General features: G+C 41.1%; 1 protein-coding gene across 1 annotated transcript in view; it reads left to right on the top strand.

Annotated features, from left to right (window-relative positions):
* Positions 1-27,500, top strand: part of nkain2 (sodium/potassium transporting ATPase interacting 2) — a 74,456-nt gene that overhangs the window by 37,894 nt on the left and 9,062 nt on the right. Inside the window, exons 3-5 of the mRNA XM_034899656.1 lie at positions 521-601; positions 15,799-15,999; positions 26,823-26,883. Coding sequence (XP_034755547.1) covers positions 521-601; positions 15,799-15,999; positions 26,823-26,883 — 343 coding nt within the window. The remainder of the gene's footprint in view (positions 1-520; positions 602-15,798; positions 16,000-26,822; positions 26,884-27,500) is intronic.

The following is a 27,500-nucleotide window of genomic DNA, read 5'->3' as shown; positions in this document are numbered from 1 at the left end:
CATTATTTATGTAGTGCATACAAATTTGGAACAGTGATGTGGAGTGGGAAATGTCACAACCTGCCAATTATGTTTTTTTTCCTCACAGTGGCTACAGGATGTCCACACATCACACACACCTCACTGACAACTCTCAAAGACCCTTCACACGCGCACAAACACACAAACACACACACACACAAAGTTTCATCCAAGCTTGTAATCTCTGCCTTACTTCCATCATTCATTCATTCACTCTTTCCTGCTTGTAAATACTCACACATACTGTCAGTCTTGCTATCTATTTTTTTCCTCTCTGTCTGGTTTGATTCAGGTGATTTGTTGCACTCTTTGCTGTTGTTTTTCTTTCTCCACATCTCAACAACATCAAAAGTGAAGCCTCTCTCTGTCGTTTTTCCACATCTCCAGCTCCAGCTCGCTCCAAATGCAGCACATGAACATGCTTTTTTAATTTCAACAAAGGCTTGTCCAATCTTGTCTGCCTCTCACTTTCTTATCCCTCTCCATGTTTTCTCTGCAGTACGCAGCCTGGCTGGTCGTCTGGATGACCTGGAATGTTTTCATCATTTGTTTCTACCTGGAGGTTGGAGATCTGTCCAGAGTAAGAAATAACTTCCTTGGATTTATTTCTGCATCCTTGTGTAAAGCATTCTTCTGTACATGCCCAGAACTAGGAGATGTTGTTGCATGCAGGATTCAGAAGTTAGCATGGATCTCTCTGGCTCCATTTACACTTTCAAGTGTCTCATAACAAAATTGAGATGCAAGAATACAGACATACTATCGGTAAGCAGGGTATGCGGTTGCTTATGGGCCTGGACCAATCAGGGGCCCGTGTGACTGGAAGATATTGATTGACAGCCCGGGCCCCCTATCACAATCCTATTACTCACGACAATCCCAGCAGTCCCATGTGCACTTTGAGAGCCATTGACCAAGCGGGAGTGAGAACAACGGGTCAAATTAATTTCTTTAAAAAAAAAAAAAGGTGTGTGACTCGAACATCTCACATTTACCCATAAAACGTGCAGTGAGAGACCATCCTTCCAACCTGTATACATTTTAACATCAATGTACGCTGTTATGATTTTTTTCGCTATGAAGTTGCTGATGCGGCTGCTGTTTCAATCCTGTTGGCTCTGCAGCGGGGGGGGGGGGGGGCTGCTGTGACCCCCACGACAGTCGACGCGAGTGCTGATTATGGCTAATTACCCTCTGCAGTGTGGTCTGGAAAAAGATTGTAGTTTTTCTATCATTCATCATTTCCAATTTGCTTTAAGCTACTGATTGCACTTACAGCATCACATATTATCAATCCGAATCCTCATTATATTGGTATTTCCAGCTTGTCGATCATAATTACTGTTAGTGTGGACTAAAGGGCATTTGCTGCATATTCTTCTGTTAGTTTTGCTGTTCCCTTTGGTACTCACTCGCTCCGCAGTTGTATAACAGTTGTATGATAAGGGTTCAAAGATTAATTGAATAGGATTAAATGAACAATGTCACCAACTGTATCATTTATATTCTATCATGAAATAATACAAGTCCAATATTTCTCTACATTTTATTCGAAAAAAGCCCTTCAGACCAAAACCTGCGCATCTGGTTTCCAACGAGGGTGAAGCCGCCAGTTAATTAGGGACACCTTTAGCAATTACCTGCTGACCAATCAAAGGGAGGCACACTCAAACCAGATGCTGAACAGCTTGTTGGTATGACCAGAACAGTTTGCGTGCGCCTCACTCAAAGGCACATCAACCTTGACCCAGTTGCAGAGAGAGGGCAGGAGAGCTTTCCCCCCCCCCCCCCCCCCCCCCCCCCACTCACCAGCTGTTGTGTGAGATACGTATCCATCACCTACCGTTCCAGAGCTTGTTTACTGACCTGAGGGCTATTATTACAACGGACCACGTGTAAAACAAGTCTGGGTATGTCTGTGATTGTGCCACTCAGTTCAGAACGTAGAATCTGCTTAAAATATGATGAAACCAGATTTACAGTGTATTCTGCTGAGATGAGTGCACGACGTCAACCCCAAAATAAGCTGCTGAAACAAAGAGCATTGTTTTATTAGTGCAGGGCAATTGTGTCTACCAAAACAAAAATGAAGGTGATAATTCCTCAACGAGAAATATATGAAATTGAAAAAATAATATCAAACAGTGTACGTAAAAGGCTTTACTGTGTACATGCTGGTGTTGTATTCAACCTCATGTTGTATCAGTAGCGTTACTGGTTCATGGAAGAAAATGGAACAGAACAGAAAAAACATACCAAGAAGCAACTAATAACAGGAGGGAAAACCCTGAAAACGGGCAGGCCAGCATGCTAACAGTTATTTAAAAAGTAACATAAACTAACTATCCAACATTTAGGCTACTTGAGAAAACCCAGACAGTGAACCCAGACATTAATGAATATTAAACCAACGCAATAGACAAGAACAACACCTGTAACCTTGGTAACTTTCCAAATCTAAGAAGCACCAAGCCTCACGATTCTTTTGCAGAAAGAATCTCTTTTTTTTAAAATCCTTGAAAAACAAGCAATATTTAAATGTCTTGTTGATATATGACGAAAACTACATAATCAAATGACTGTAATGCAACTAAAACTAATATCCATTTTTATACCATATTTTTAAATCAGTGAGCGAACTGGATCATGCACATTACGCATGATGATGCACTCTGTGCTCCAAGAATATTGTGAAAGGTATGAAAATCTCTTAATCTCCCTCTCCAATACTTTCTCATGCCGATTCCTTCTTCTTGGTCTTTTTCTCTATCCCTCCTGTGCCTCGCTCTCTTCATCTCCATTTAATTCATCCCTCCTCTCCCTCTTCTCAACCTACAATCAAGTATTTTTCACGTTTTGCAAAGTGCCATGTGAATCTGTCGCCGTGCTTTTCTTCCGTCTCGCTCTTCTTCACCTTCTCGCCTCCTTTTCATTCACTCTCTTCCTCTATATTTCCAATGTCATGACTTGAGGAAATGTATCGATGTCAAGACAGCACTGCAATTTGTGGTCAATAGCAATTCATAGTGTGGGGCTTTATGCATTGGCCAGTACTGAGTGCCAATTTAATACATTACTTTACAGACTCAGGCCATCATTTTGGCGTTGCAGGTTGCGACAGACTCAATTTTTCTTTATTACTGAGATGTAACATCTTTCTGTGTACAAAGGAAGCAGACAATCAGCCGCTTTGATTTTTGCTATGTTATCAGTGACTCTTGCATTCATACTGTAGTTTGATGTCACGGTTTTGGTGCCAACACTGTTTTATCCCAAAAAAGAACTGACATCCAGATTGTGCATCCCTGTGCCAGCAGTATATGTTTATTAGAGCTCTGATCAGACTGGCAGGGAGGTAAATACTTGCCAAGTAAGTAGGATTTGGTGTTATTTTGTGTCTCTGGTGCATATAAACTTGTAAAAAACTATCCATGCTGTTTTGAGTTAGATATAGGTTTCTGAATGTCCTCTGCCTTCAGTCTCCGGGTGCACGGCTTTCTACGTCACTAGCCGAGATGAGTCAGCTAACCGTAGCGTTCTAGTGCTAGCATGCTAGCTCCTTCTCAATGACAAAACACTGCTACAACACACACTAGTTCACCATAATGTACAGAATAACTACTTCCATGTCCCTGTTCTGCAGGTATTCCACAAGTGGCCCTCGTTTAGAAGAAGTCTCCCAGCTAATGCTGCCTTGTACTGACCAAAGGTGGAGAACGAGTTATTTAGCCTATGCGATCTTACCTAGCTACTGCACTTGTGCAACTCCCAACAAAGATAGTATAGAAGTGAGATGTGTCACTCTGTAGCTAAAACAGAGACCCAAACACACAGGGTAAAAACGGGATCTGCAGGAATGTGCGGCATGCCAAAAATATCTATATATTTTTTTTTAAATGAAACCATGTAAACATCAAAATACAATTATGAACCAGAAAATTAGCATAATATGGGTGCTTTAAAGGCTGTGATTCCTATTCTAAATGTATGATGTCACATTTCCATACGTTTGGATGTTATATTAAAAAACATATTGCAGACGGGGCAGCCTGTTGCTCACCCAGTAAGAGCGTTCGCCCCATGCAGGTCCTGCAGCGGCCCGGATTTGCGTGTCAGTAAAAGTATGAAATGCGGCAATGACATTTCTTCTTTACAAGGAAAGTAAACTCCAGAGAGTGGGAGAGACAGCGAGGAGGGGAAATGCGTCAGTTTATCAGCTCAGTTTGAAGTCCTGAAATCGGACGGCCAGATGGAGGGACGTTGGAGGAACAAACAGATCATCACGGTCGAGATAATGGTGGTTAGATGAGACATCGTGTCATAAGTCACTGACATCGTCCCACGCAGACAGCAGGGCTGAAAGTTAGATGTGACACACTTTTGTTTATTCATCAATTATTGAGCTTGATATTGGAAACAGCAGTTGAAAAAAAAAATCTCTTTCCTAATGTCCACTTACTCAACTGGTGCCGCGTTTGCCAATAACATATACCACATAACTGCTTGTCTACGCTAGTGCTTGATGAATGGTCGAACAGCATCTGTATCTGTAACCCACAGCTTTCTGACATGGCTCCCTTAGACAGTTTAGGGGATTTTCTGAAACTGACAATCCAAAAAAATCATGCCCACTTCACACGGTGATTGGGATTCGCACAACTACTTCCTTCAGTTTTCTGGTGTACAATCAAGTGCAACACATTGAATGCCTTTCAGAAAAGCGTGTTCCATTATTCCCATTTATATGAGTGTTGCGTCTCGCCCCTCTCTATTTTGGCTGGCTTTCTCCTCCATCTTAGTGTGACCGTTCTGAGCAGCAATAAACACTTTTGCCTGGATGTGTTTGGACTACATCAAACACAAACCAGTTTCCAAACCAGAATTCCTTGGCGTTTAGAACCGCATATTTGGTCTGATCAGCAACCAAAAAACAAAAAGCAGCATGTTTGGTATTAGAGTAGCAAATGTAAATAGATAATAAAAAATGGATTTAATCTCAATTTTATTCATAGCATCAATTCATAAAAAGAGTTATCTCAAGACACTTTACAGATAGAGTAGGTCTAGACCACACTCTATAATTTAGAAGGACCCAACAGATCTAGTAGTTCCCTCCAGAACAAGCAACAAGGCAACAGAGGTGAGGAAAAACTTCCTTTTAGGAAGAAACTTGGGACAGACCCGGGCTCTTGGTAGGTGGTGTCTGACGACCGGTTGGGGTTGAAATGAAGAGTGGCAGCAACAGTCACAATAAAAGATAATGTAACAGTGACTTAAAGTAGTAGTTCCTTCAGTTGTACATTTAAACAACTGAATATTCCAACCAGTCTTGTTACTACATGTTTTTCTTCTCAACTGTTAGCGTTTGATGGATCTTTCTATCTAATGTGTATCTCTTTGCCTCCCATAAGGCCTCATAGAGCCCCAGAGGAAAGATAAAGGTATATCCTGGCCTGACAGTAATTTGTGTTTAAGCCTGAGATTCATACCAAATATCAGTCTGTCACACTCCCATCATTCCTGCCTCTCACCACTGCACTAAAATAACAGCAATGGCATAGAATTAATCTTTAAAAAGATTTCTAATGTGGCATTCCTGACAGCTTTGGAGGGGAGCCTTTAGAGAGGGAACTGTCACCATGTTGCAAACACACATTCGCATATTCACATCAACTTTCTCACTCTCTCTCTTACACATACACACACAGACATACACACACACTCGAAGACAGCTAACTGTCAGTAGTCCACTGTGTCATATAAAAGATGCCGCTACCCTCTGGGCGTCAGATGAGGCACAGACACACACACAACGCTTAGCAGTCAATCATTTACTTAAGGGGTGGGGGGGCTGTGTGGGAGGGTTATCTCTGCATGGTTTTTTGCATACTGTATGTGCTAAAATGTGGGTCTGTTTGCTCTGCCAGTAGTTGGAGAACCTGTCAGTCATTTCATCAGTCAGAGGGATGAAATGACATGAGGGACCCAAACTTGCATATGAGCACAAATCCAAACTCAAAAACAATGCCATTTCGAATCTCATATCTGTCCAGGCATCTGATTACAGTCCGCAAACACACTACGGAGACAGAGACAGAGAGAGGAATAACTGCAGGGAAAGTGGTAGATTGAGAGATAACAATGCAAGATGAAGGGAAGAGAAAGGAAGAGTAAAGCTTGAAGGAAGGCGTCACTGGCGGACAGAGAGACGGAGAGGCTTAGATATTCAAAGGTATGATAGAAGCTAGAAAAGATGTTGTGTTTTGGGACCAAGCCACATGCAAATCAATGTCCCTTTCAAGTGAGGAAAGAGAGACAAGAGGACAGGGGATAAAGAAGACGTACGACCAGCAAAACATCAAGGAAAGAAAGGAGCACACAGAAAAAAAATCAAATACATCTCTTTTATATGAATTGCATATGAACATCAATAGCTGCGGTTGTCAGTGCTGGGCGAGCGTGTTACAGCAGGATAGATTGTAAAAGAAATATGACAGTTAATCAAACTCCAAACCACCCAATTCATCTTGCAAGGTAAGAAAAAAAAAACAGATTTCCGGGGCCAGTTTGAATGCTAATCGTCACTTTATTTCACTCCCCCCAGCATTCATTCTGCACTCTCGATTGAGACAGTGAATTAGAGGATCCCACACATTTAATCATAGATGTTGCAGTTAAAACATCCACCCTGATTCACGGAGTAAATGCATCATCCCTGACTGTGTTTGATCAATGGATGCATTTGTTGAGATCATGGCATGAAATTGCCTTTTTTTTCCCTTAACACGCATCTAGTGGGACATTCACACCTAGCCAATCTTATCATTTTGAGCCCTGAGCTATTATTGGTGGTGATTTGATTTGATTCTTCATTGTTACTGTATAGTTTCATGTGCAACGGCAAGAGTTGGTTGTTACTTGTTAAAATAGAACCAGCTGGTTACACATAGATTGGCTGTTTGCCGCAGTAGATAATGGATTTGATTGACTTGCCTTCCCCAGTCAAACTTGTTGCAGGGTTTAAGGGTTAGTGTTTGGTGTTGATTTTGAGCCTTGATTGGAATGGATTTAGCCTGGCTGTGTAAGCAGTAATACATGCATTGCCTATACGTTATAACCGCTTTACTGTTTTGTATTTATCTTGAAGGTTTGGTAAAATGAGCCTCCAAAGAACCGAGTTAAACCTGAGGAATGTCTTTCGATTGACACAATAAAGGAAGGTTCTGGTGTATTACAACCAGTGTTGCCACAGTCACTTCGAAAAAGTAACTCAGTAAATTACATTCATTCAGCTCTACCCTGTCAGAAATGTGTTTCAGATGCGATACTGAAGTTGGTTCCTTCGTGCACTGTACCTGGCTATGTATGAAAGTTAGGCCTTTTTGGCATGATATCTGCTCCACTTTAACCAGGATCACATGAGTTAATGTTCCTGTGGACCCGGAACTCTGTTTATTGGTTAACTTTACAAGTATTTGCCATCTCTAAACAATGCACAACTCAAATTTGTTGAAATTGCTCCATGTGTGGCTAAGAAGTGCATTGCATTGTCATGGAAATCTGGCTCCCCTCTTCTTATTTAATGGATGGTCTGTTGAGATAAATAGCTGCATTCCCCTGGAAAAAAATCACTTATTGTTTTAGGAAACGATATGACAACATTTTGATGATTTGGCAGTCATATTTAGATCATATTGGTACATCTCTTACTAGAAGCACTTAATGTAGTCATTTGTATTGACCTTCCACAATGACTATTACCCAATTTTATTTTACTTTTATTGTGTGTGTGTGTGTGTGTGTATGCATGTATGTATATATGTACTGTATGTGTGGACCCACGTACTGTGTGTATGTATATGAGTATGTACATATGTGTACCCATGTAAAATAGTATTCTTTTCTTTTTTTTTCTTTCCCGATTAGGGGGTTTATAAGGTAGGGAGTTGTGCCCTTTGTAATGTCTCTATACTGTAGGTGTACTGACATGTTTGTACACATTACATATTAGATTACCTGATTTTAAAAGTAACTTAATTACTTTACACATTACTTGATTTTAAAAATAACAAAAGTTAGATTACAACTTACTTTATTTTGCATTCAAAGGCTGCCGACAACACCCCCCGCCGCCTCAATTTAAAAATGACAACCGGTTTACTGTGAGGCAGCTCGCCATTGACAGAAGAAGAGAACTTGTTTATTATGACACAAAAGAGAGCGAGTTAAACGTGTTTAAGGGCAGCATTTCCTCTAAAACATACTGCCTAACCAACTTCTTCAACTCTCCCCCACTTATTGGTTTCGCACCGAAGTCCAGCTTTTGTTGTTTGGGTGGTGAGGGACCTCCTGGTGGGAGTTGCTCTGTATGCAGTGCTGCAACTCCAAATGTTTCTTCAAATTTGACAGTGTTTTTGCAGCTCGATAGCACTTTGTCGCCACCAGCACAGAGGGTACAACAAACCTTTATATTGCCATCATTAGCTGACACAAACTCAAAACAATGACTGTATTTCCAGCTAGAAAACACACATGTCTCTCCTTCCTCCATAGTTGTTTACGTTTGTGTCGCTGCGTGGTCTACGTGAACTGTCCTTATGCTGAAATTGTGACCTGTCGCATACGTGACTTCACTACCCGAGATGCGAGAAGAAAGCCAAAAAGTTCATTTTTACCAAGTAAAATGACAAAAATAGTGTTGTAACGCACAGTGACTTGGATAAATAACTTTAATCTGATTACTGGATTGGAAATAGTAACATGTTAGATTACTCGTTACTGAAAAAAGGGGTCAGATTACAGGAACCAGCATCACTGATTACAACTTGGGCCATTGTTGGGCCATGGGATGAAGGCCAAAACTACTAGGGCCGCAGTTGTAATAAACCAGAATTATATTGTTGTATCTCGTTAACTTGGTCTTGTGAAAGATTTTCTTTGTGTCTTTCTCGGATGTTTCTTTAAAGCTGCTAGTTGACGTTTCGGGAAGCTCTGCAATCTGTGCGATACAGTATATTGACGTTTTATCACCTTTCAAAGTTTGTGTTGCAAACGAAATACACAAAGCAACATTTTGGATTTGGAGCTGTGTTCCTGGTCACCAAACAAATGTATGTACTGTCTTATTAGCTCTGCTTTTGTGTCCAATTCCATATCTGGCTCTCTAGCTGCTAGATGCTCCTATGTGTTCACCAGTTATAGTCGCTAACTGAGTCTGCTTTTTGGTGCTGGGCAGGTAGCGTACAGAGCATTTTTGGTTTGAAACAGCTGCCTGGAGTGAACCAAAACAGTGAGGCAGCACGCCGAAACACCAAAACAATGTGCTAAATACACAAAAAAAATGCTTCACTAAGCTGAGTGGATTGCATAGTTGAGTGTATAATAATCATAGTGTGTCTTTTGATCCATTGCTAATATAAGTTTTGATTACAGCAGGTGCTGCCTTTTTTATTTAATTCCTTTTTCAATGTACATCTGACTTATTGCTTACGGTGTGGCTAGTGTTTTTTTCAACAACGACAAAAAACAAACGCATTGAAAGCTTGAATTAGCAACCCCCCATCCTATATGCAATTATGGATCCCACCTGGTGTACGGGTAGCGCCGCCATAATTGGCCCCATAAATCTGAGGGATTGAAGGGGTTAAAACGGTTATGTTGAGGCATTTGCGTAGAGATTGTAATGAGTTTGGACTGTTTAAGGTCAGGGTTAGCATCTGGAACGGACTTCATCCCTACCCACCACCCTCCAGCCCATAAGCGCACACACGCACACACACACACACACACACACACACACACACACACACACACACACACACACAATTCCTCAACACCCCCAACCAATCTGATAGGAGAGAAGTGCTTTAGGCATTACGGGTTAAGGCCTCATCTAACACCCATGGGAAATCACAAGAAAACAACGTAGGGAGATGCACCGTGACTGATGATATTCGTCTGAAATAACAGAGAGAGAGAGAGAGAGAGAGAGAGAGAATGATAGAATGATAGAAAAGGGGATAGATCCAAAGAAATAGATAGAGATTCAGTTAAATAGAGTGAAAAATTGACTTGAGAGAGAATGAAGCTAATATCGCCCACTCACCAATTTTCTGCCCTTTAGTTTGATGATTTGCTGATCTTTCTGGCTGCCTGCTGGACAGACTGAACGTCTGACTGACTGTTGTTGTCTGTCTGGTCTGACTTTATTATCTACTGTCTGTCTGCTTTCCTGTATGACTGCTGGAGCTGGTATTTTATGTTTGGAGCATGTGAAAAGATGTTGCGACTGGATTTGTGTTAAAAGGTGTGAGTTTGTGTCCAGGTAGCAGATGCTGAAGCACTCATGGGGAAAAACTGGCACTCACGCCCTTATGTCCTCTGTCTATCCATCAAGAATATAGGAAGGAAAATAAGTATTTAAACACCCTGCTATTTTGTAAGTTCTCCCACTTAGAAATCATGGAGGGGTCTGAAATTCCTCGTGTCATCGTAGGTGCATGTCCACTGTGAGATACATAATCTAAGATAAAAATCCAGAAATCACAATGTATGATTTTTTAACTATTTATTTGTATGATACAGCTGCAAATATGTACTTGAACACCTGTCTATCAGCTACAATTCTGACCCTCAAAGACCCGTTAGTCTGCCTTCAAAATGTCCACCTCCACTCCATTTATTATCCCAAATTAGATGTACTTGTTTGAGGTTGTAACTGCATGAAGACACCTGTCCACCCCATACAATCAGTAAGAATCCAACTACTAACATAGACCGTACTCTGTGATGTTATTTACAGAAACCCAACATTTCCCACCAAGAGCAAGCACTAGGCAAAAGAGGAAAGGAAAAACCTCCTTTTAAAAAGCAGAAACCTCGAGCAGAACCATGGCTCAGGGTGGGCGGTCATCTGCCTCGACCGGTTGGGGGTGAGAGAAAGAGACAGAGAGAGACAGACAGACAGAGAGTGTTGTTAGGGATTTATTCCAAATTGAAGGCATGCTGAACCAGCATGGCTACCGCAGCTTCCTGCAGCGACATGCCATCCCATCCGGTTTGCGTTTAGTTGGACCATCATTTATTTTTCAACAGGACCATGACCCCCAAACACACCTCCAGGCTGTGTAGGGGCTATCTGCCCAAGAAGGAGAGTGTATATGTGTATGTACAGTATATATATATATATACAGTACGTGTATGTGGGTCAGGAGAGTAAAAAATACAATTATCACAGTCCCTTAAAAGTGCCTTAAACGTTTACTTAAGGTCTGTGTTCGTTTTATTTAAACCTCTGAATTGAGACATTTGGTAATACCCTATCCAGACAGTTTGAACTGTGAACTGAACATTTGCATATCCTAAAAAACAGCATTACGTAATAGATTATAAAAAACTAATTTTGTTTATGTGTCATCTGCTTTGATCTGAATTGGACACAACCTTGCTAAATTATTCATTTCCAAGTGGCCCTTTTTTATGCTGCCAAGGTTTTGAGCATAATTTATTTTGTTGGATACACACATTTTTTGTCAGACTTTCTCTTTTTATTTTAAGTGTTAAACTGCTCTCAAATGTAGCTTCAGGTAGCATTAACACGGCATCAGGGGAAATACCTTTCTCACTGGCCTTTTCCCCCTCCATCCCTCCATCTCATGGGAGAGGAAGACAAAGGAAAACGGAGAAGTGGAAAATTGAGGGTAAAATGACAGAGCGAGAGAGAGAGAGAGACAGGGTGAGAGAGATAGAGAGAGAGAAGTAGGGCGAAGAGAGAAAGAGGGAGGCAGAGGAAAAACAGATGTGGTTCATTGAAGCGGCACTAGATCACAGTCAGAGACAAAGACCTGAGAGCATGAGTGCATGATCCTCAACTTGCACACGGGAAATTATAGACTGTGTGTGTGTGTGTGTGTGTGTGTGTGAGTGAGAGGTGAGACACCCGTAAAGTGGGGAGGAAAACATTCAGAAATTACGCTTAGTAAGGAGCTAAGGAACTCACACACACAGATTTACAATTCTAGTCAATATGTTTTGTTTGATGTTGCACGCCATACAAGCCCATTCATCACCAGACAGATTAATATTTTGGAGCTTTGGTTTCATTAATGGTGGGTTAAACGCTGCGATGCTAAATCAATTCCACCATATAAAATCAATACATCAATGCCAGCACACAGCTGCAATTTAATTTTAAGTTTTGTATTCCACTGGAGAGTGAGGGATAATTTAAATTTAGCCTCCACATCCTTTGTCCAGGTTGTGAACATTAAACCTGTTAATATTTGAAAAACGTGTTATTAAAATAGAAAAGCACTATCTTCAAACACTGGTAGTATTTACTCCGGGGAAATGGGCTTAATTTTAAATGTGTTTTTAAGTTTTTTTCTCCGTCTGGGGTGGTGGAGGTTTGTTGCTGCGGCTCACTGGATGAATAGAAAGAAGATAACGCCCTTTTATTTATTCTTAGTACCAGTCTGGTTCCAAGCTTTAACACATACCCTGTAACCTCAATGACTTCCTGATCCTCAGACACAGCTAAATGGAAAAGGAAAACCGGTGTACCTCGCCTTTTCCAGGTGTCTTTAGTTGTTAGATGTGGTTTGTTTCATATTGATATTTAAACCCATATAGACAACATGACATCACATTGACATAGCTTCAGTAGAGGTTTATTTGAATTTAAAGCAATAGACATTGTGGAAAATAAGCTTATTTGCCTTCTTGCCGAGAGTTATTAGATGAGCAGACTGATACCACTCTTGTTTTTGTATAGAAAATATGAAGCGATATCTAGGAGAATTGTTTGATTTATGAACAGATTAAACAAAAGTTGTTACAAAAGCCTGGGTTGCGTTTTCCCCCTGCTTACAGTCTTTATGCTAAGCTAAACAGTGTTTCCTGGCTGCAGCTTCATATGTTACAGATAAACATTAGAGTGGTGTCAATCTTCTCTCACTCTCGGAAGGGAAGCACATTTTCTAAAATGCCAAATGATTTCTTTAAAGTAGGCATATTTAATCTAAAAAACGGGGATTTGAAGTAAATTAACAATTTCGACACAATCTTACCTTTTCTTGTTACTATGGCTCTCTTTTTTTGGGAAGTTTTTTTGTGCACATATTATATTGTTATATTTATGATTCATAAAAGCTTTTTTTAAAACTGCTCTCTGCGTTCCAACAAAGCTAAACCTGTAAATGAATGAATGCTGCTTCGTCTCGTCTCACGTTGAATGAAGTTGTAGATTATTTTGTTCCCATATTTAGCAAGTGGCTAGCGCAACTAACTTAACGACAACTAAACAATGGGCGCGGCGCATCCTCCACCGGATGCCCCTTTTCACTCACTTCACAACATGAGAGAATTCTGCAGAATAAGTAGCAATCTATCCGGCTAAGTCATATTTAGCTTTTCACTGATGATTACTTTTTTGTGTGTGTGTGTGTGTTTGTTCGAGAGGCTCATTAGAAAAGCACTGATACAGACTGTACAGAAATAATTGTTGCTCCCCTCCAAACCCCATTAAACAGAGGGAAAGAGAGAGAGAGAGAAGCAGGAAAGAAAAGAGGTGAAGGAATATAAGAAGCTTTGGAACAAGGAAGCGACAGCATGGGACAGAAGGAGGGAGAGAGCGATGGCAGAGAGGGAGCTAGAGAGAGATTTTACTCATTAAAAAGAGGAGCACAACAAGGGGAGGTAGCATTAATCAGAGCTCTGCGCTAATGAGGCATTTACTCATTACGCTGAAATAGAGAGGGGCCAAGGAAGAAAAAGCGGGAAGGGGGAGAGAGAGGAAAGAGAGACCACTGTATGACTAACTGTACTGTAATAGAGAGAACGGGAACAAATTAAGTAAGAAATGTAACAATATGGACGAAGGTGACAGAGTTAAGTGCAGATGTGAAGGGAGGATAGTGGGACAGGTTAAGGTAAAGACAAAGGGGAGTCTACAGTGTAGAAACACATCATATGGATTTAAGAAGTTAATCCGTTTGGCTCAATTTAAAGATTTGCCATTTGTGGTCTTTACTAGATAAAGACAAATAATCCTACCGATGAAAAAGTCTGAGCTGGCCGCCCGGACAGCTTGGTTGGTGGAGCGGGCGACCATGTGTGGTGGTGTGCTTCCCGGGCTCAAAATCAAAAGTGTGAGCTTTGCTTTACGGGCCGTCCATTCTTTCGTACCTTAATGGGACTGATCAGCCCTTCACTCCACTATTTACTACGTACTGGAATTTCGATAGACGACTAGAGAAAAATCGGTGTTTTATGATCTTTTTTCATATCTTGGTGAAAAGATTACCACAGAGAAAATTAGCAAATGAAATGTTCATGTCACGTTTGCTTTCAGCGTGCTTTTAAAGCGCATTAAGGCTTTTCATTGGACTAATGCCAGAGCAGTGCAAGAGAAAATGTGTGTGTGTGTGTGTGTGTGTGTGTGTGTTGGTGTGTGTGTGTGTGTGTGTAATGCATTTGTTGGTGTGTGCTTTACAGTAGTAGTTTGTGTGTGTCGGTGCAGTTTGCACGGCCATCTGGGGAATGATCTATGTGTCTCCCTGCAAAGTGGAGTCATTAATATTTGCATTTTTTAAACCAAGACGACTATCATGACTGATTTATAGTGTGTCTTTCAGGCCTTTAGAATTAAAAGGATTTGTAGAGGAGCCAAAGCAGATAACGTTACCCTCCGTTGCCACTGCAGGGGCCACTGCGATGTGGTCTTTCTCTGCTGCTGTGAAGTAGAACTCCAACAACCAGGGACGGAAAAGGCTTGTTTATTTACTCGTTGTCAGTTGTGTTGTTCTTTGCAGCTTCTGGCTGTTGTTTTAAGTTATCTCTGCCAGTGATGGGACTGCCCACGCTGTGGTGGACAAGCTAAACAAACAATGGGAAGACAATCTTTTAGAGCATACAGCTACGCTAGCGGCTCTGTGAGGCTTTACTCAGACACAACAGGGCATGATAAATACTGCTAAATACTAATGGAAGCATGCTAACATAATGAGATTGGTAACATACTTTTATTTAGTGCTTATGCTTAACATGTCTCAATCTTAGTCTGGCCAGTTAGCATGCTAACATTTGCTAATGAGCACTATACACAAATGACGGCGGAATATTATGGTGTTATAATTTGTCTGGGATGTCTTTGGTCATACATTAAATCAAGGATTTATTTTTCTGGGAACCTTGAATGCATTTGCAAATTTTCATGGCAATCCATTAAGGATTTCTTGCGACATTTTTGTTGGACCATCCGTAATTTATGGATTGTCCTGCAGAAATAAACCAAGAAAACAAAACTTAACTCTGTTGCCTACAACCGAAACAGTAATAGTTGTAGTTACTGACCCTCCCATGATACCACAACACAAAGCATCTCTGTCTCTCTCCTCCTCATCTTCAAATCATCATACAAAATCTTTTGGGGCATGAAGAAACACCAAAACAAAACCAAGCTACTCCCATTTTCCTCTCTCTTCCTTTCTGTCTCCGGCCTCCTCCTATCATCATTTTTCTCTTTCCTTCTGTTATTGTCCTCATCATAACCCCTGCCTGATCTAATCTGAGTGATCCCAAACCATTGGAATTATAAATCTGGGATCTATTTTTAACTCTCTCTCTCTCTCTCAGATCTCGATTTAACAAACTGTTAGGTTTTGATTAAAACGTGGTTATAGCCTGGCCCGATGTTCAGCCTGCTGCTCTCTTCCAGGTCTACCTCGCGTCTGAGGGTGTAATCCAAGTCTTTGTGTCTTTCTGACTCTTTCTTGCCAGGACTCTGACCTTGTCCTGACGTTCAACCTGTCCATGCATCGCTCCTGGTGGATGGAGAACGGCCCGGGGTGCAGGGTGACACCCATCACCCCTCCTCCCTCCTGGGCACCCGAGGACCACCGATATATATCTATATCCGGCTGTCTGATGGATTTCCAGTTCATAGAGGTGGCTCACTCCTCGCTGCAGATACTCTTTGCTGTAAGTACTGGAGCTAAACAGGTACTTTCTAGTATGCACTGCAATTTCCAACTTAAGTACCCGCATGAAGAATACACACTGTTACATACTTTTTATTTGCTTACTTCCTGACATGAGTAACTTCATGTCTGTGTCTTAAGTTGAGTGGAGTCAACTAGCCCCTAGCTTGGCTAGCCCCTATTGGGGGGGGGATACAGCTAGCCTAGCTTTGTCCAGTGGTGGTTGGTGAGCACAGGTAAAGAGCATCAGAGACTTAGCATTGTGAGAAAGATGACTGGATTGAGAATTTACAGCCACGTACTCTAGGTCTACTGGGGCTTTTTTGGGGAAGAAAACAGCTGCTTGTTGCCGCTGGAAACAGCACTGGTGAAATAAGTGAGACTTAACCAAAAGCTGGGATCCATAGAACCAAAACAAGGAGCTAAAAGAGGCTGAAACGCTCCGTAGAGCTGATAGAAACTACCAAACCGGATGATAATCTGGTTCAATATCATAAGGGATTTTATCCATAGAGAATAATATGGATATTTGTGTGTGTGTGTGTGTGTGTGTGTGTGTGTGTGTGTGTGTGTGTGTGTGTGTGTGTGTGTGTGTGTGTGTGTGTGAGTGTTTGTGTGTGTGAGCGCGCACACACACACATGCTTGTGTGTGATGCAGTGCTTTGAAATAATGCAATTGATGTTCTCTACGGTTACACTCACTGATGCATTTAGTTTAATGTTTTCTAAAGTGTATTACAACCATGCCAACTTCTTTGTCCGTTGCGGTGGGTTAGGGAATTTGGGGTGATTGTGCAACTTTGTGGTAAAATAAAGCATCCAGGCTCCATTAAGTTAATAACTTAATACCCTCATTAACATAGAATGGGTTGGATAAGCTGCTTTAGAGACTCTCCCTCTTTATCTCAGTTTTTTTTGTATGCGTCTTTCTTGCTCTCTCTGTCTTACATCGTTACAAAAAAAACGATTTCCTTCTCTCTGTTTCCCTCTGCCAGTCGCTTCCCCTCGCACTCTGTAATTCTTCCTCTACCGCACTGTCAAACTGCGATAATTAGCAGGATCAGAAGAGACAACAGAGAGAGAAATAAAGAGTGGGAATGAGGGAGGCCTGTCACTTTTCATACAAGTCTCCTCTGTACTTTTTTCCCGGAGCGCACACACACATATGAATACAGACACACACGCAATAAACAAACCGACGCCTCAATGGGACTGCATGCATCATTACACCAACAGAAAGCGAGAAAGACTTTGGGAGTTTCAGCATCTTTTTCATTCTGAGCCTTCCTCCCTCGCTTATCATGAGTGTCAACCTCTCTCACCCGCTGTCCTCATGCCCCCAATCGATAGTGTTACTTATATTATGGCTGAGTGCCAAGCCACCAAGCTCTACCACTGTCTCGCTGTAATTGGTGTGTGGAAACACTGTCATGCTCCATGAGCACACATTGAACAGTTTGACTGGTTCACTGGCTGACTGGCTGGCTGGTTTACTGTAATTGGTGGAAACACTGTCAGGTTTCTTAATGGCATACGTGGAACCAGTCGACTGGCTGACTCAGTGCGGGGTAAGGGTTGGGTTGGGTCGGATTCTAAGCTGACTGGTTGTTGGCATGTTTACTGCTAAGCTAGCTGGTTAACTCGTAATTGTGTCTGGTGAGGCCAATGTTTTCCAGAAATCATGGCGCTTTTTGATGGACAGGGTAAAAAATCTAATATGAACATATGTCAGGACAGTGTAGAAAATTCAGAAAAGCCATTGCCTCAGCTGTCAAGGTCTTCAACATAGCATGTTCTTGTTTGTCTGGGTGGTCAGTTGGGTGTGTGATGGATTGCCAATTTTATCTAGTGTCTACAGTTTCATCTATTTTACAACTTCTGGTTTTACCGCACACCACATCTTGTAAAGGTATTATTTAGTTGTTAAGAAGATAAGAATGTTTATCTAATAAGAAAATTACATGTTTCACACACAGCTTCTTCAGGCTTTGTGATGTAACGAGCAGATTGTTTTGCTCCCAAACTGTTACAGCAAATTACTGTATTATTTTTGAAGAGTTAACCAGCTGATTAGTTCTCCAAACTGTAAAACACAAAGGTGTGTCTTTACAATACGGTGCACAGTATGAAGATCTGAGAGGAAGCAGCGGAAAGGGATTCTCCAGGGAGATCCAGAGTCCTCCAGACGCCAGCACTGCCAGACTGCGGCACAGTAGGGGAATACGCATGACTTCTGTGATTACAGTTGTTTTTCCTCTCGGTTTTATTTTACCTGCTAATAGCAGAGTGACGTTGAAATGACAATTCACAGGGAAAAAAAACATAGCTGTGGCTTCCTGCGGGCTCAGTGGTCTAGATTGCATATTTGCAAGTCATTTTAGTGATTAGCATTACTTCAACCAGAGTGGAGGAACTAATCAGTAAAATCGCCTATTGTTGTCTTTGGATGAGAAGAAAACCTCCACACACTCAGCCCTTTGCTGCACACAGTTCAATACTCTTAACAATGAAATGTTATGGATTCAAGTAAATAAAATGATCATGCTTGTTTACAGCTATCAGTAACACTAAAACAGGTAACTGAGAGGAAGTGCCGCAATTACAACCACTGTAGAGTAAATACTGAATGAATCAACACTCACAGTCAAGTATGTTTTACCTCCAAATTATTTCATATCCTTTCATATTTCATATTTCTGATGTAAAATCCAAAATGTGGAAATCGTTCTGTTGTGATTGGCCCTTTAATATCCAAGAGGCAATATAAACTTTTAAGAGAGGCATGTCCCTTTGCTCACCATACACACACTTTCCAAGTAACCTTTTCAGTTGCAGATTATTTTGTGTACACCAGATATATGCACGATTAGATTGGGAAATTAACTTTTTTGCCCACCAACCACAGTGACTGGTTGATTCCGAATTTTACCAGCCACTTATATTTTTTAATATACTTTTTTAATATACTTTTTTTAAGACACTTTTTCTGGAATTCAAATTAATGAAAACAAGTGCACTAGCATATTTTGTATTGCTTTAATATGTTATTTTTTCTTATTTTACATATTATATTAATATAGACAAAGAAAAACTGATGTGAAAAAAGAATGAGCCTTTATTGCCACACTCTGCTCCTGGTGTCCCATCTCTGCCAACTGTGTGGCAGTGCACTTGATATGAGACTTGGATGACTCGTGGTCTTTTATTGCCTCTAATTTAAGGTTAGTTCCTCTAACGAACAAATTGTTTGCATTTTCTGACGTTACGTAGTTTTGACAGGAAGTCCCATACATGGACTGGTCGTCGGGAAGGTAGGCCACCATTCCCTCGTTTTCCCTTCGTCATCCATGTACCACTTGTTTGACAAGTACCTTCTCTTTTTCTCTACTTCGCCCTTAACAGTTTGTACATTCATGACTACTGCTGACTCCGCAGCGGGGACACCGGGATATGTCGCCACATTCTTTTAACCAATAAATTTCCTTTTGTCTGTAACTCAACCTAGCTATATGTGTCACGGACTAGTGCCAAAATCCAGTCCGCCTGCCACTGTGGCTGGTGTACAAGGCAAAGTCATTTTTTTTAAAGTACCCGCCATTGGCTGGTGGCGGGTGCTAATTTTCAACCATGTGCACGATACAAAAAGAGAACAAAAAAAGTGGCACAGCCGTGACAGGACGTTGTTATTTGGTCACAGAAAAGATCCTCTGGATCAACGGAAGTATATTTCCATGTCCCTCCCCTTCCACTCTCTGTGTGACCGTTCTCAAAGTCTGTTCGCTTCGGCAAACAACAATAAACTTCAAGCTAGCGAGCTAGACGTGGGAAATGGCGATTTTTGAAAGATTTGGATCGTGCAACAAGTCAGGCCTGCTTGGTCCTTTCAGGGAATGATTGTAAAAATGTACAAAGAATATCTTTATGGAATTTACTCTCTAATTAGGACATTTTGGAACCGATCGGCGGGATTGCTATAGAAGAAGTACAAACAGTGATACACTGGTGAGAGCAAATAATGTTTAACCATATATCTAGCTAATATAAATAGCTCTTGTTATTAGATTGTCTGAACAGTTAATTTCATTTAATTTAATATTGTGTATGTGGCGTTTTCATTTGCGGGGTGCAAATGCCCCCAAAACAAGTTACTTCCCAGACCATTTTACAGAACCACCGTCACTGCCTCTGAAGCTTAGCGCTGCCCAAGACAATTGTGATTGGTTTAAAGAACTCATTCATCATTGAGGGTATAAACTGAGTCAGTAGCATCCGGTATGTTGTGTTGCTTTGCTTTCATTGACTGAATTGAATGTTACATTGTAGTTGTCATCGATCATGGCCGATGATGTCATGTCAATTGTATTCATGGGAGCAGCACTGGGATCCGATGGCTTTTCATAGTTATTGTTATTCAAAGATCAGGGAAGTGAAAGAACAATGAATAAGAATTGAATGTCAGTCAACCAAGGCACCCACTGTGCTCTACAGCACTAATCCCATATTTGCTGAATATGTTAAACCTCACTTTTATTTTCTTCTTTTTTTTCTTCCAATTAGGACAGGTAAGAAGGTCCTGAATCAATTAGAGAAAAGCTCGCTGTTTATGGCAGATGCTAAATTCGAGGGTGAGCCAGGTTGATTCTGGATTTCACTTAATTTGATTTTGTTCTTGCTGTAAATTGTGTGTAATTTTACACAAGCATTAAACAGCACACACAAAGTAAGGTGAATGTGACTGGACGCAAATATTGATCGTAGCAAGGGATTTTTCAGTGCATCTTTGACGGGCTGACAAAATAGTTTGCTCACAAATAATTCACAGAGAGCAAAACAAAAGTTTGAGCGTAAGGGAGCATCTTCAGCACATAACAGATTAAAGCCAATGAATGTGATACCTTTATCATTGCACAATTTATCTGGCGTAAAATGATGCAGCTGTAATGGATTCTCTCGCGATGAATACATTTTCCTAATGGAGTAATGCATCCAGCTTAAACAGGATTATCACACAAGCAGACAAACAACTCTACAATTGCAATTCCTTATAAACGGTGTGAAGGTTGTGGGTGTAACGACGCAGGGAATGGGAAAAAGTCATTATGGATCTAGATTAAATCACGATCTTCTGAAATGTTGGTCTCACATCAACCTGTGAGCTGATTCAGATTTTAAAAACCTTGAGGGGGGGGGGTTATGCAGTGGTGCCAGCACTTTCCATTGCGATTGTTTTTGCAAAATTACACCTACTCTTCTGCCTTAGTGGAGGACAGACTGCGCCACCTTTAACTGCTTTCCCCATGGCATCTGTCCTTGCTTTTTTTTTAAAAGGTCTCCTCCCACGACACTTCCCCTGAATGTTTATGGTCTCAGGCTATGCAGAACTCACACTGTACGTGTCCCCTTCCTTATCAAACACCAGCTGTTTGACATTCTAATTTCTCCCCGAGCTCCTTTCAAAACTTCCAGGTGTTATCAGAATCTCTGCTAAGGGAGAATTTAGACTTGATAATTGTAGGAGCGAATGATGATTCAGTTTTTTTTTTTTTTGGTTTAATAACATTTCTTTGCCATATGGCAAATGCTGCCCTCCACTGTTATGGGATTCTTGATCATTTTGGGGCACTAATGATAAAGAATTCACTGTAATAAACCCAGTAATATCCAAATATATTGATACTGTCTGCTACTTTATTATTCTGGTAAAAAAAACAAAAACAGAAATGCCCAATTTAAATCCCAATGTAATTATTACATTGATGTATTCGCTATTGAATGTGTACAAATAACCATTGTACTGAATATTAGGACTCACTCCAGTGCCTGAAGGATTCAGTAAACTACAAAAAGCAATTTTTACATTGCTGTGTGGCTCTAGGGACAGCAATATCTAACTGTGGTTGATCGGTGGGTCCAACACTGAAACATCTCAACAGCTATTGGGCAGATTCTTGGTCCCTAGATGATGTATCCTCATGACTTTGGGGATCCTCTGACTGTTCTAGTGCCACCATGAGGTTCACACTTCAACAACAACTGTTGAATGGATTGCCATTCAGTTTGATACACACATCCATGTCCCCCTGTGATGTCTTAAGCGATGGTTTAACTTTCCATTTAGTGCCGTCATCAGGTCAAAAATACCCACAAATAGCTTCCATGCTAAATCAGGACGGTAAAAAACAGAATTGTGAAGATATTGTGAAACTACAGGGTGCATCTGCAGTGCTAGAAGCTCACTTTGGAGTCATTATCATTGTAAACATTTGTTCAGAACATCCTGTTCAAGCTCTGAAAGGAAAAATGTTATCGTCAACTATTGCAGGGCAGCAAAGACATTTACATTACTCTTCCCTGCCTTAAGTAAGTGCCACTAGGTTTACTCAATGTTACCTAACTAACGACCGTGCTTATTATGGCTACAAGCACCTGCTGCACAGTCTTTTGGCATTGTAGGTCCCTTATTTGTGACAAGACAGCTTAGACATGAAAGGGAAGAGAGACGGGGAATGACGTACAGCAAAGGGCTGCAGGTCGGAATTGAACCCGCAGCCACCTCGTCGAGGACTGAGCCTCTGTAAATGGGCGCATGCTCTACCAGGTGAGCTCTTCAGTCGCGCTGCTGCACATTCTTTTAAAGAAATATGGTGTGGGTCTTTCTGCCTTCTAGGATAGTGTGTGTCACCGTCTACATAAAAACCCATTAAAATGGTTTCTGCTCTGAATGAGGTACATGGCTCTGCGAGGTGAAGTGGTGAACTTGTTCAAGTTCTTGCTTGTCAGGCTGATCGGTGCAGGGATCCTGTCCACGCTGAAGTGGTGCTATTTCTATTTTCCCTCGTCACACCGAACACCTTTCAGTATTGCCGACGGTAACTAGGTAACCCTAATCCACAGACAAAATGATAAAAGGAACCAGTGTCTGTCTGAGAAACCTGAGGGAGCAGCTCACTTTAATTCAGTCCATCCAAATGCTGACAAAAGCTGCAAACCAGGGTAGGAAATATGTAGAACAACAAAGAGCTACAGGGGAGAAGACAAAATGGTTTCACGCACAAACTGCGGTCACTCACCATTAACAATTAATCATTTGTTTTGCGATATAAAAATAGTTGAAATACTGAAAGAAGGTTAAAGGAGTTTACGTACGAGCACCGACTAAAGACTAACTTTAAGTGTTGAGTGAAGTTAAGTAATGCAAGGATTCAGGGATCCGTTTGAATTTGAAGGACTGAGAGGCACAGAAATCATGTGTGAGTGTGATATGTTGGCTGGAGGTGTCAGCTGAAGTGTAATCACTGAAAGTGGATGAATTCACAGTTAAACAATAAGAGATGAAAGCAGTAGAAGTGTCCGTTGAGGAAGAATGTTTCTGTTGTTAATGATTAAAAATGTAAAAAAAAAAATAATGCAATTAGAATTATTTAATTAACAGTAATATATATATATATATATATACATATATACTATGTGTGTGTGTGTGTGTGTGTGTGTGTGTGTGTGTGTGTGTGTGTGTGAGAGTGTGTGTGAGAGTGTGTGTGTGTAAGTAAATAAGAAAACACTTTTTTGTCCACCTTGGTGGAAATTTCTTTTTGGCTTCTCCAAAGCATTAAAACACAACCATGACATTGGATGTTATTAACATTAAACATACAGCACATTAATACTACGCACCATTCAACATAAAATACCAATTGTGCGATGGGCCAGAACGACAACAGGTGGAGAGGAGGTAGGATACAGCTTACAAGAGAGGATAGTTAAAAATACCTTGTCTTTTATAGCGCAGTCATTTTTGCATTCAGTGTTTCTACGGCATGGGGAAAAGGACCTCTTATAAAGATTCCAGCTCACAGATTTATTTTTTGTAAATTATTATTTATGATTTTAGAATCTGAATGCTGTAAGCGTCAATAAATGAGTCACTGTGAGAGAAAAATAAGTACCTTTAAAAAAATACATAAATAAAGTTACCTTCAAGGTCAGTGCACAGCGCTGTGCGCAGCGAGATCTAGATGGTCGTTAAGATGTTCATATCAACAAATGTTGTTATCAGATATAAATTATTTTATGGAGAACTTTTTAGCACCACGAAACTCAAAATGATAGTTTTCAGGTTTCACAGACAGCTACTAGTGCAAATATAGCTGCAGGCACCAAACCTCCTCAGAGCCACAACTCCAACAATAAACAAGATAAGGCTTGCACACGTCACAACCCCATCGCTAATATTATTTGTCTTCTTTCACATCAGGAGAAGATCAAGCTTATTGTAAACAGGATATTATGTTTACATGCAGCAACACCAAAACGGAAAACTTGAGTGTCGAGAATATTAACAGGATATTGATGTGCAGAGCAACGCGCTCTGTCATAGCTGATCAAACGTTCTGTATTGCAGGGCGGCACGGCTCTCCGCACTCTGTTCACTGGTACTAACAAAACTGCACCCAAAAGTCATTTTCAGAAGGCAATGAGCCTGCAGAAGACAGAACAGGCTCCGGTTCAGCTTTTACTGCTTGTGACAGGAAAACTCCCCAAACTCCTGAAAGTCTTTTAAACAACATTTTGACTTTGTGACATTAAAAGTGTCATTTAAAGTGCTCATGTTATGCTTTTTTGGCTTTTTCCCTTTCCTTTTTTCCCTTGTCTTTTTTGTGCATTTTTTAGCACAATAGATAGTCCACCCCAAAGGGACTAACTGCTCCAAACAGCTCTATTGTAGTCTAGTCTTTACTTCCATGACAAACGCTCATCACGTTGTGACACACGATATAATGCTCGCCTAGCTGCTAGCATGGCACGCCTTCAAACTCTGCTTCTGACTGGCTAGGAGTCCTTCCCTAGCTGCTGCGCATGTGCGACTCCCAACAAAGATGGAACAGAAGTGAGATGCCTCACTCGGTAGCTAAAACAGAGAGATCCACACACAGGGTGAAAAGAGGAGCTGCAGCAATGTGCAGTACAACAAAAATATAAGGTTTTTGAAAATGAAACCAACTTATTCAGGTTCAACCTCTAAACACAACCTGAAAATGAGCGTAATATGAGTGAAAACTAATAGTGAATGATTCTAGCCGGAGTGGCAATGGACAGGAGAGGCAGTCTGTGGCCTGAGGTCATCTTAATCCTTCAAAATAAAGACATTCCGCTAAACTGCTGTCAGTGGCAGGAGAGTTTGCCAGCGTCTTTGAACAGTGGTAATTTCTCCCGAGGCATTTCTGATACATAAAGCCGCCTGTGTTATCCAAATAGATTGGGGATGGGGGATCACCGTTGATCCCCATGCTGATGATGGCAGCTGGTCTACTTCCAGTCTTTAAGTAAATTCATCCCCCGCTTAGAAAAACACTATATTTCTATAACCCATGTATTTGTCAGAGACAGGTAGAGAAAGAAGGGGGGAGACGGGAGACATAAAGAAAGAAATAGAGGGAGATAGAGGAAGGGAGAAATGAATTGAAGCAGGAAGGAAATCGTAAGGAGGGAGGAGAGAGGTGCTTTGGGAGCTGAACATTATTTAGACTAAATGAGGTCGGGACCTTGAGATATACTCTGAATCTGAAATGTAGTTGCTCACATTTGCAGCTCAATGTGTATTTTCATGTATGCGTGTGGCTGTGTGTGTTCATGTAATACCAACCAGGTCATTTTTGGTTACACTTAAATCTTCCTTTGAACAAGAAAAGGCCCCTTTAGTCCAGTTAATATGTTCTAAATCTTCTGCTCTTACCTCGTTTCTCTCTATCTCTCTTTCCTCCTCTATCATCGGGGGGGTAGAAAGGTCCCTAGAAATCCAACCTCACATTGACTGGAACTTCCTACTGCATCTCTGCTCCAATCAGCCACCTCCTACAGGTCGCCTTGGAAACAGACAGCCAATGGGAGAGTAGATGAGAGAGCAAAGGTGTTCGGCTAGTGTGGATTGCTTTATCAATGTCAAAATACCACGCTCGCGCACGCACACACGCACACCCACACACACACACACACACACACACACACACACACACACACACACACACACACACACACACACAGCACTGTAGACTCTCTACTATTTAATCCACAGCCGTTATTGTTTTCAGGTTTATGAACGGCTTCAAGCGGAAGTGAGACCATAAGAGAGAATAATGTTGGCTACACCTCTGCGTTTAGTTACAAGCCCGCCACAACAAAGCTCTCTCAGAGCGGGCGGGGGGGAGGGGGGGGGTGAGGTTTGCATTTTGACAAATTACGCCAAATACTAAACAATCTACCTTGACATCATATCACGAAGCGATACAGGGAGTTGGAAATTCAATTTCAGCGATCACAATCTCACTAATGTTTACACAGCGCCATAATGGAGGCATTGTGACAATTTCTTTTTCTTTTTTGCCTTTTTTTTGTTGTTGTCTTTCATGTCTCCTCTGTGATATGCAGACACTGTACACATTTGTTTAAACAAAATAACATAATAAAAATATTTGAAGGAAAAAACTGTCAGTACAGCTGAGATACCATGAACATTTAGGCTAACCTTGTGTGTGTGTGTGTGTGTGTGTGTGTGTGTGTGTGTGTGTGTGTGTGTGTGTGTGTGTGTGTGTGTGTGTGTGTGTCTCTACTGAGTCAAGTGCTCTATTTTGGACCAATATACCACAGAGCATTTCTGCTCCACTTACACCAACACCTGTTTACCCTGTCCGTTCCAATAATTTGTTTAATATCCATGCTTTATCTGTCTATCTCTGTCTGTCCCTCTGTCTGGCTCTCTGTCTCTCTGTCTGTCTGTCTGACACAAACGAATAATCCCTCCTCCTTTTCTGCTGCTCTCTTTGTCTCCAGTTGATGGGGTTTATCTACGCCTGCTATGTTGTCAAGCTCATTTCAGAAGAAGAGGATAGCTGTAAGTACACATTCTCACACACGCACTCACATGTACACACACATTTTACAGCAGACCCCAAAAGCCTAAACAAAAATTGTATCTACAGTATATTATATTCATCCTGTGTTAAAAGTCACAGTTTTTGCTGAGCTGTGCAATATTTGCTACGCCCATCCAGGCACATTTGCAGTTTATTTAGTGATACTAGAGGCAGCTTTATCATTGAAAGTCTGAGGTAGAAAACAGGCTGGCGTCCCATTTCCAAGGCAACTGTGGATTGGATCAGCTGTACCTAGTTAACTAATTAAGCTATACATTAGCTAGAGTAGGATGAAAATGTGTCGCATGACTTCATAATGTTTCCAGCTCGTTTTAAAACGAGAACTCCTTAAACATGCACCTGATTGCTACACACATAACATTGTGCTAACAGACCGAGGCTTAAAAGCTGTGTGTCCCAGCATCCTCACCAGCCTATGATCCATGCAGAAGACGTGGAAGTAAAAAAGCTATATTGTTCTTTTATATTTATAGTTGGCTAGTGCTAGTACTGTGAGTTTTTATCCAACTTTCTTTATTGCATTTCACAACTTGATACACATCAATCATTAGTACAATGAAAACACAGTAGTTAT

Source organism: Etheostoma cragini, chromosome 18 (genome assembly GCF_013103735.1).
Source record: "Etheostoma cragini isolate CJK2018 chromosome 18, CSU_Ecrag_1.0, whole genome shotgun sequence".
Classification (NCBI taxonomy): Eukaryota; Metazoa; Chordata; class Actinopteri; order Perciformes; family Percidae; genus Etheostoma; species Etheostoma cragini.
This window is presented reverse-complemented; position numbering and strand designations above follow the sequence as displayed.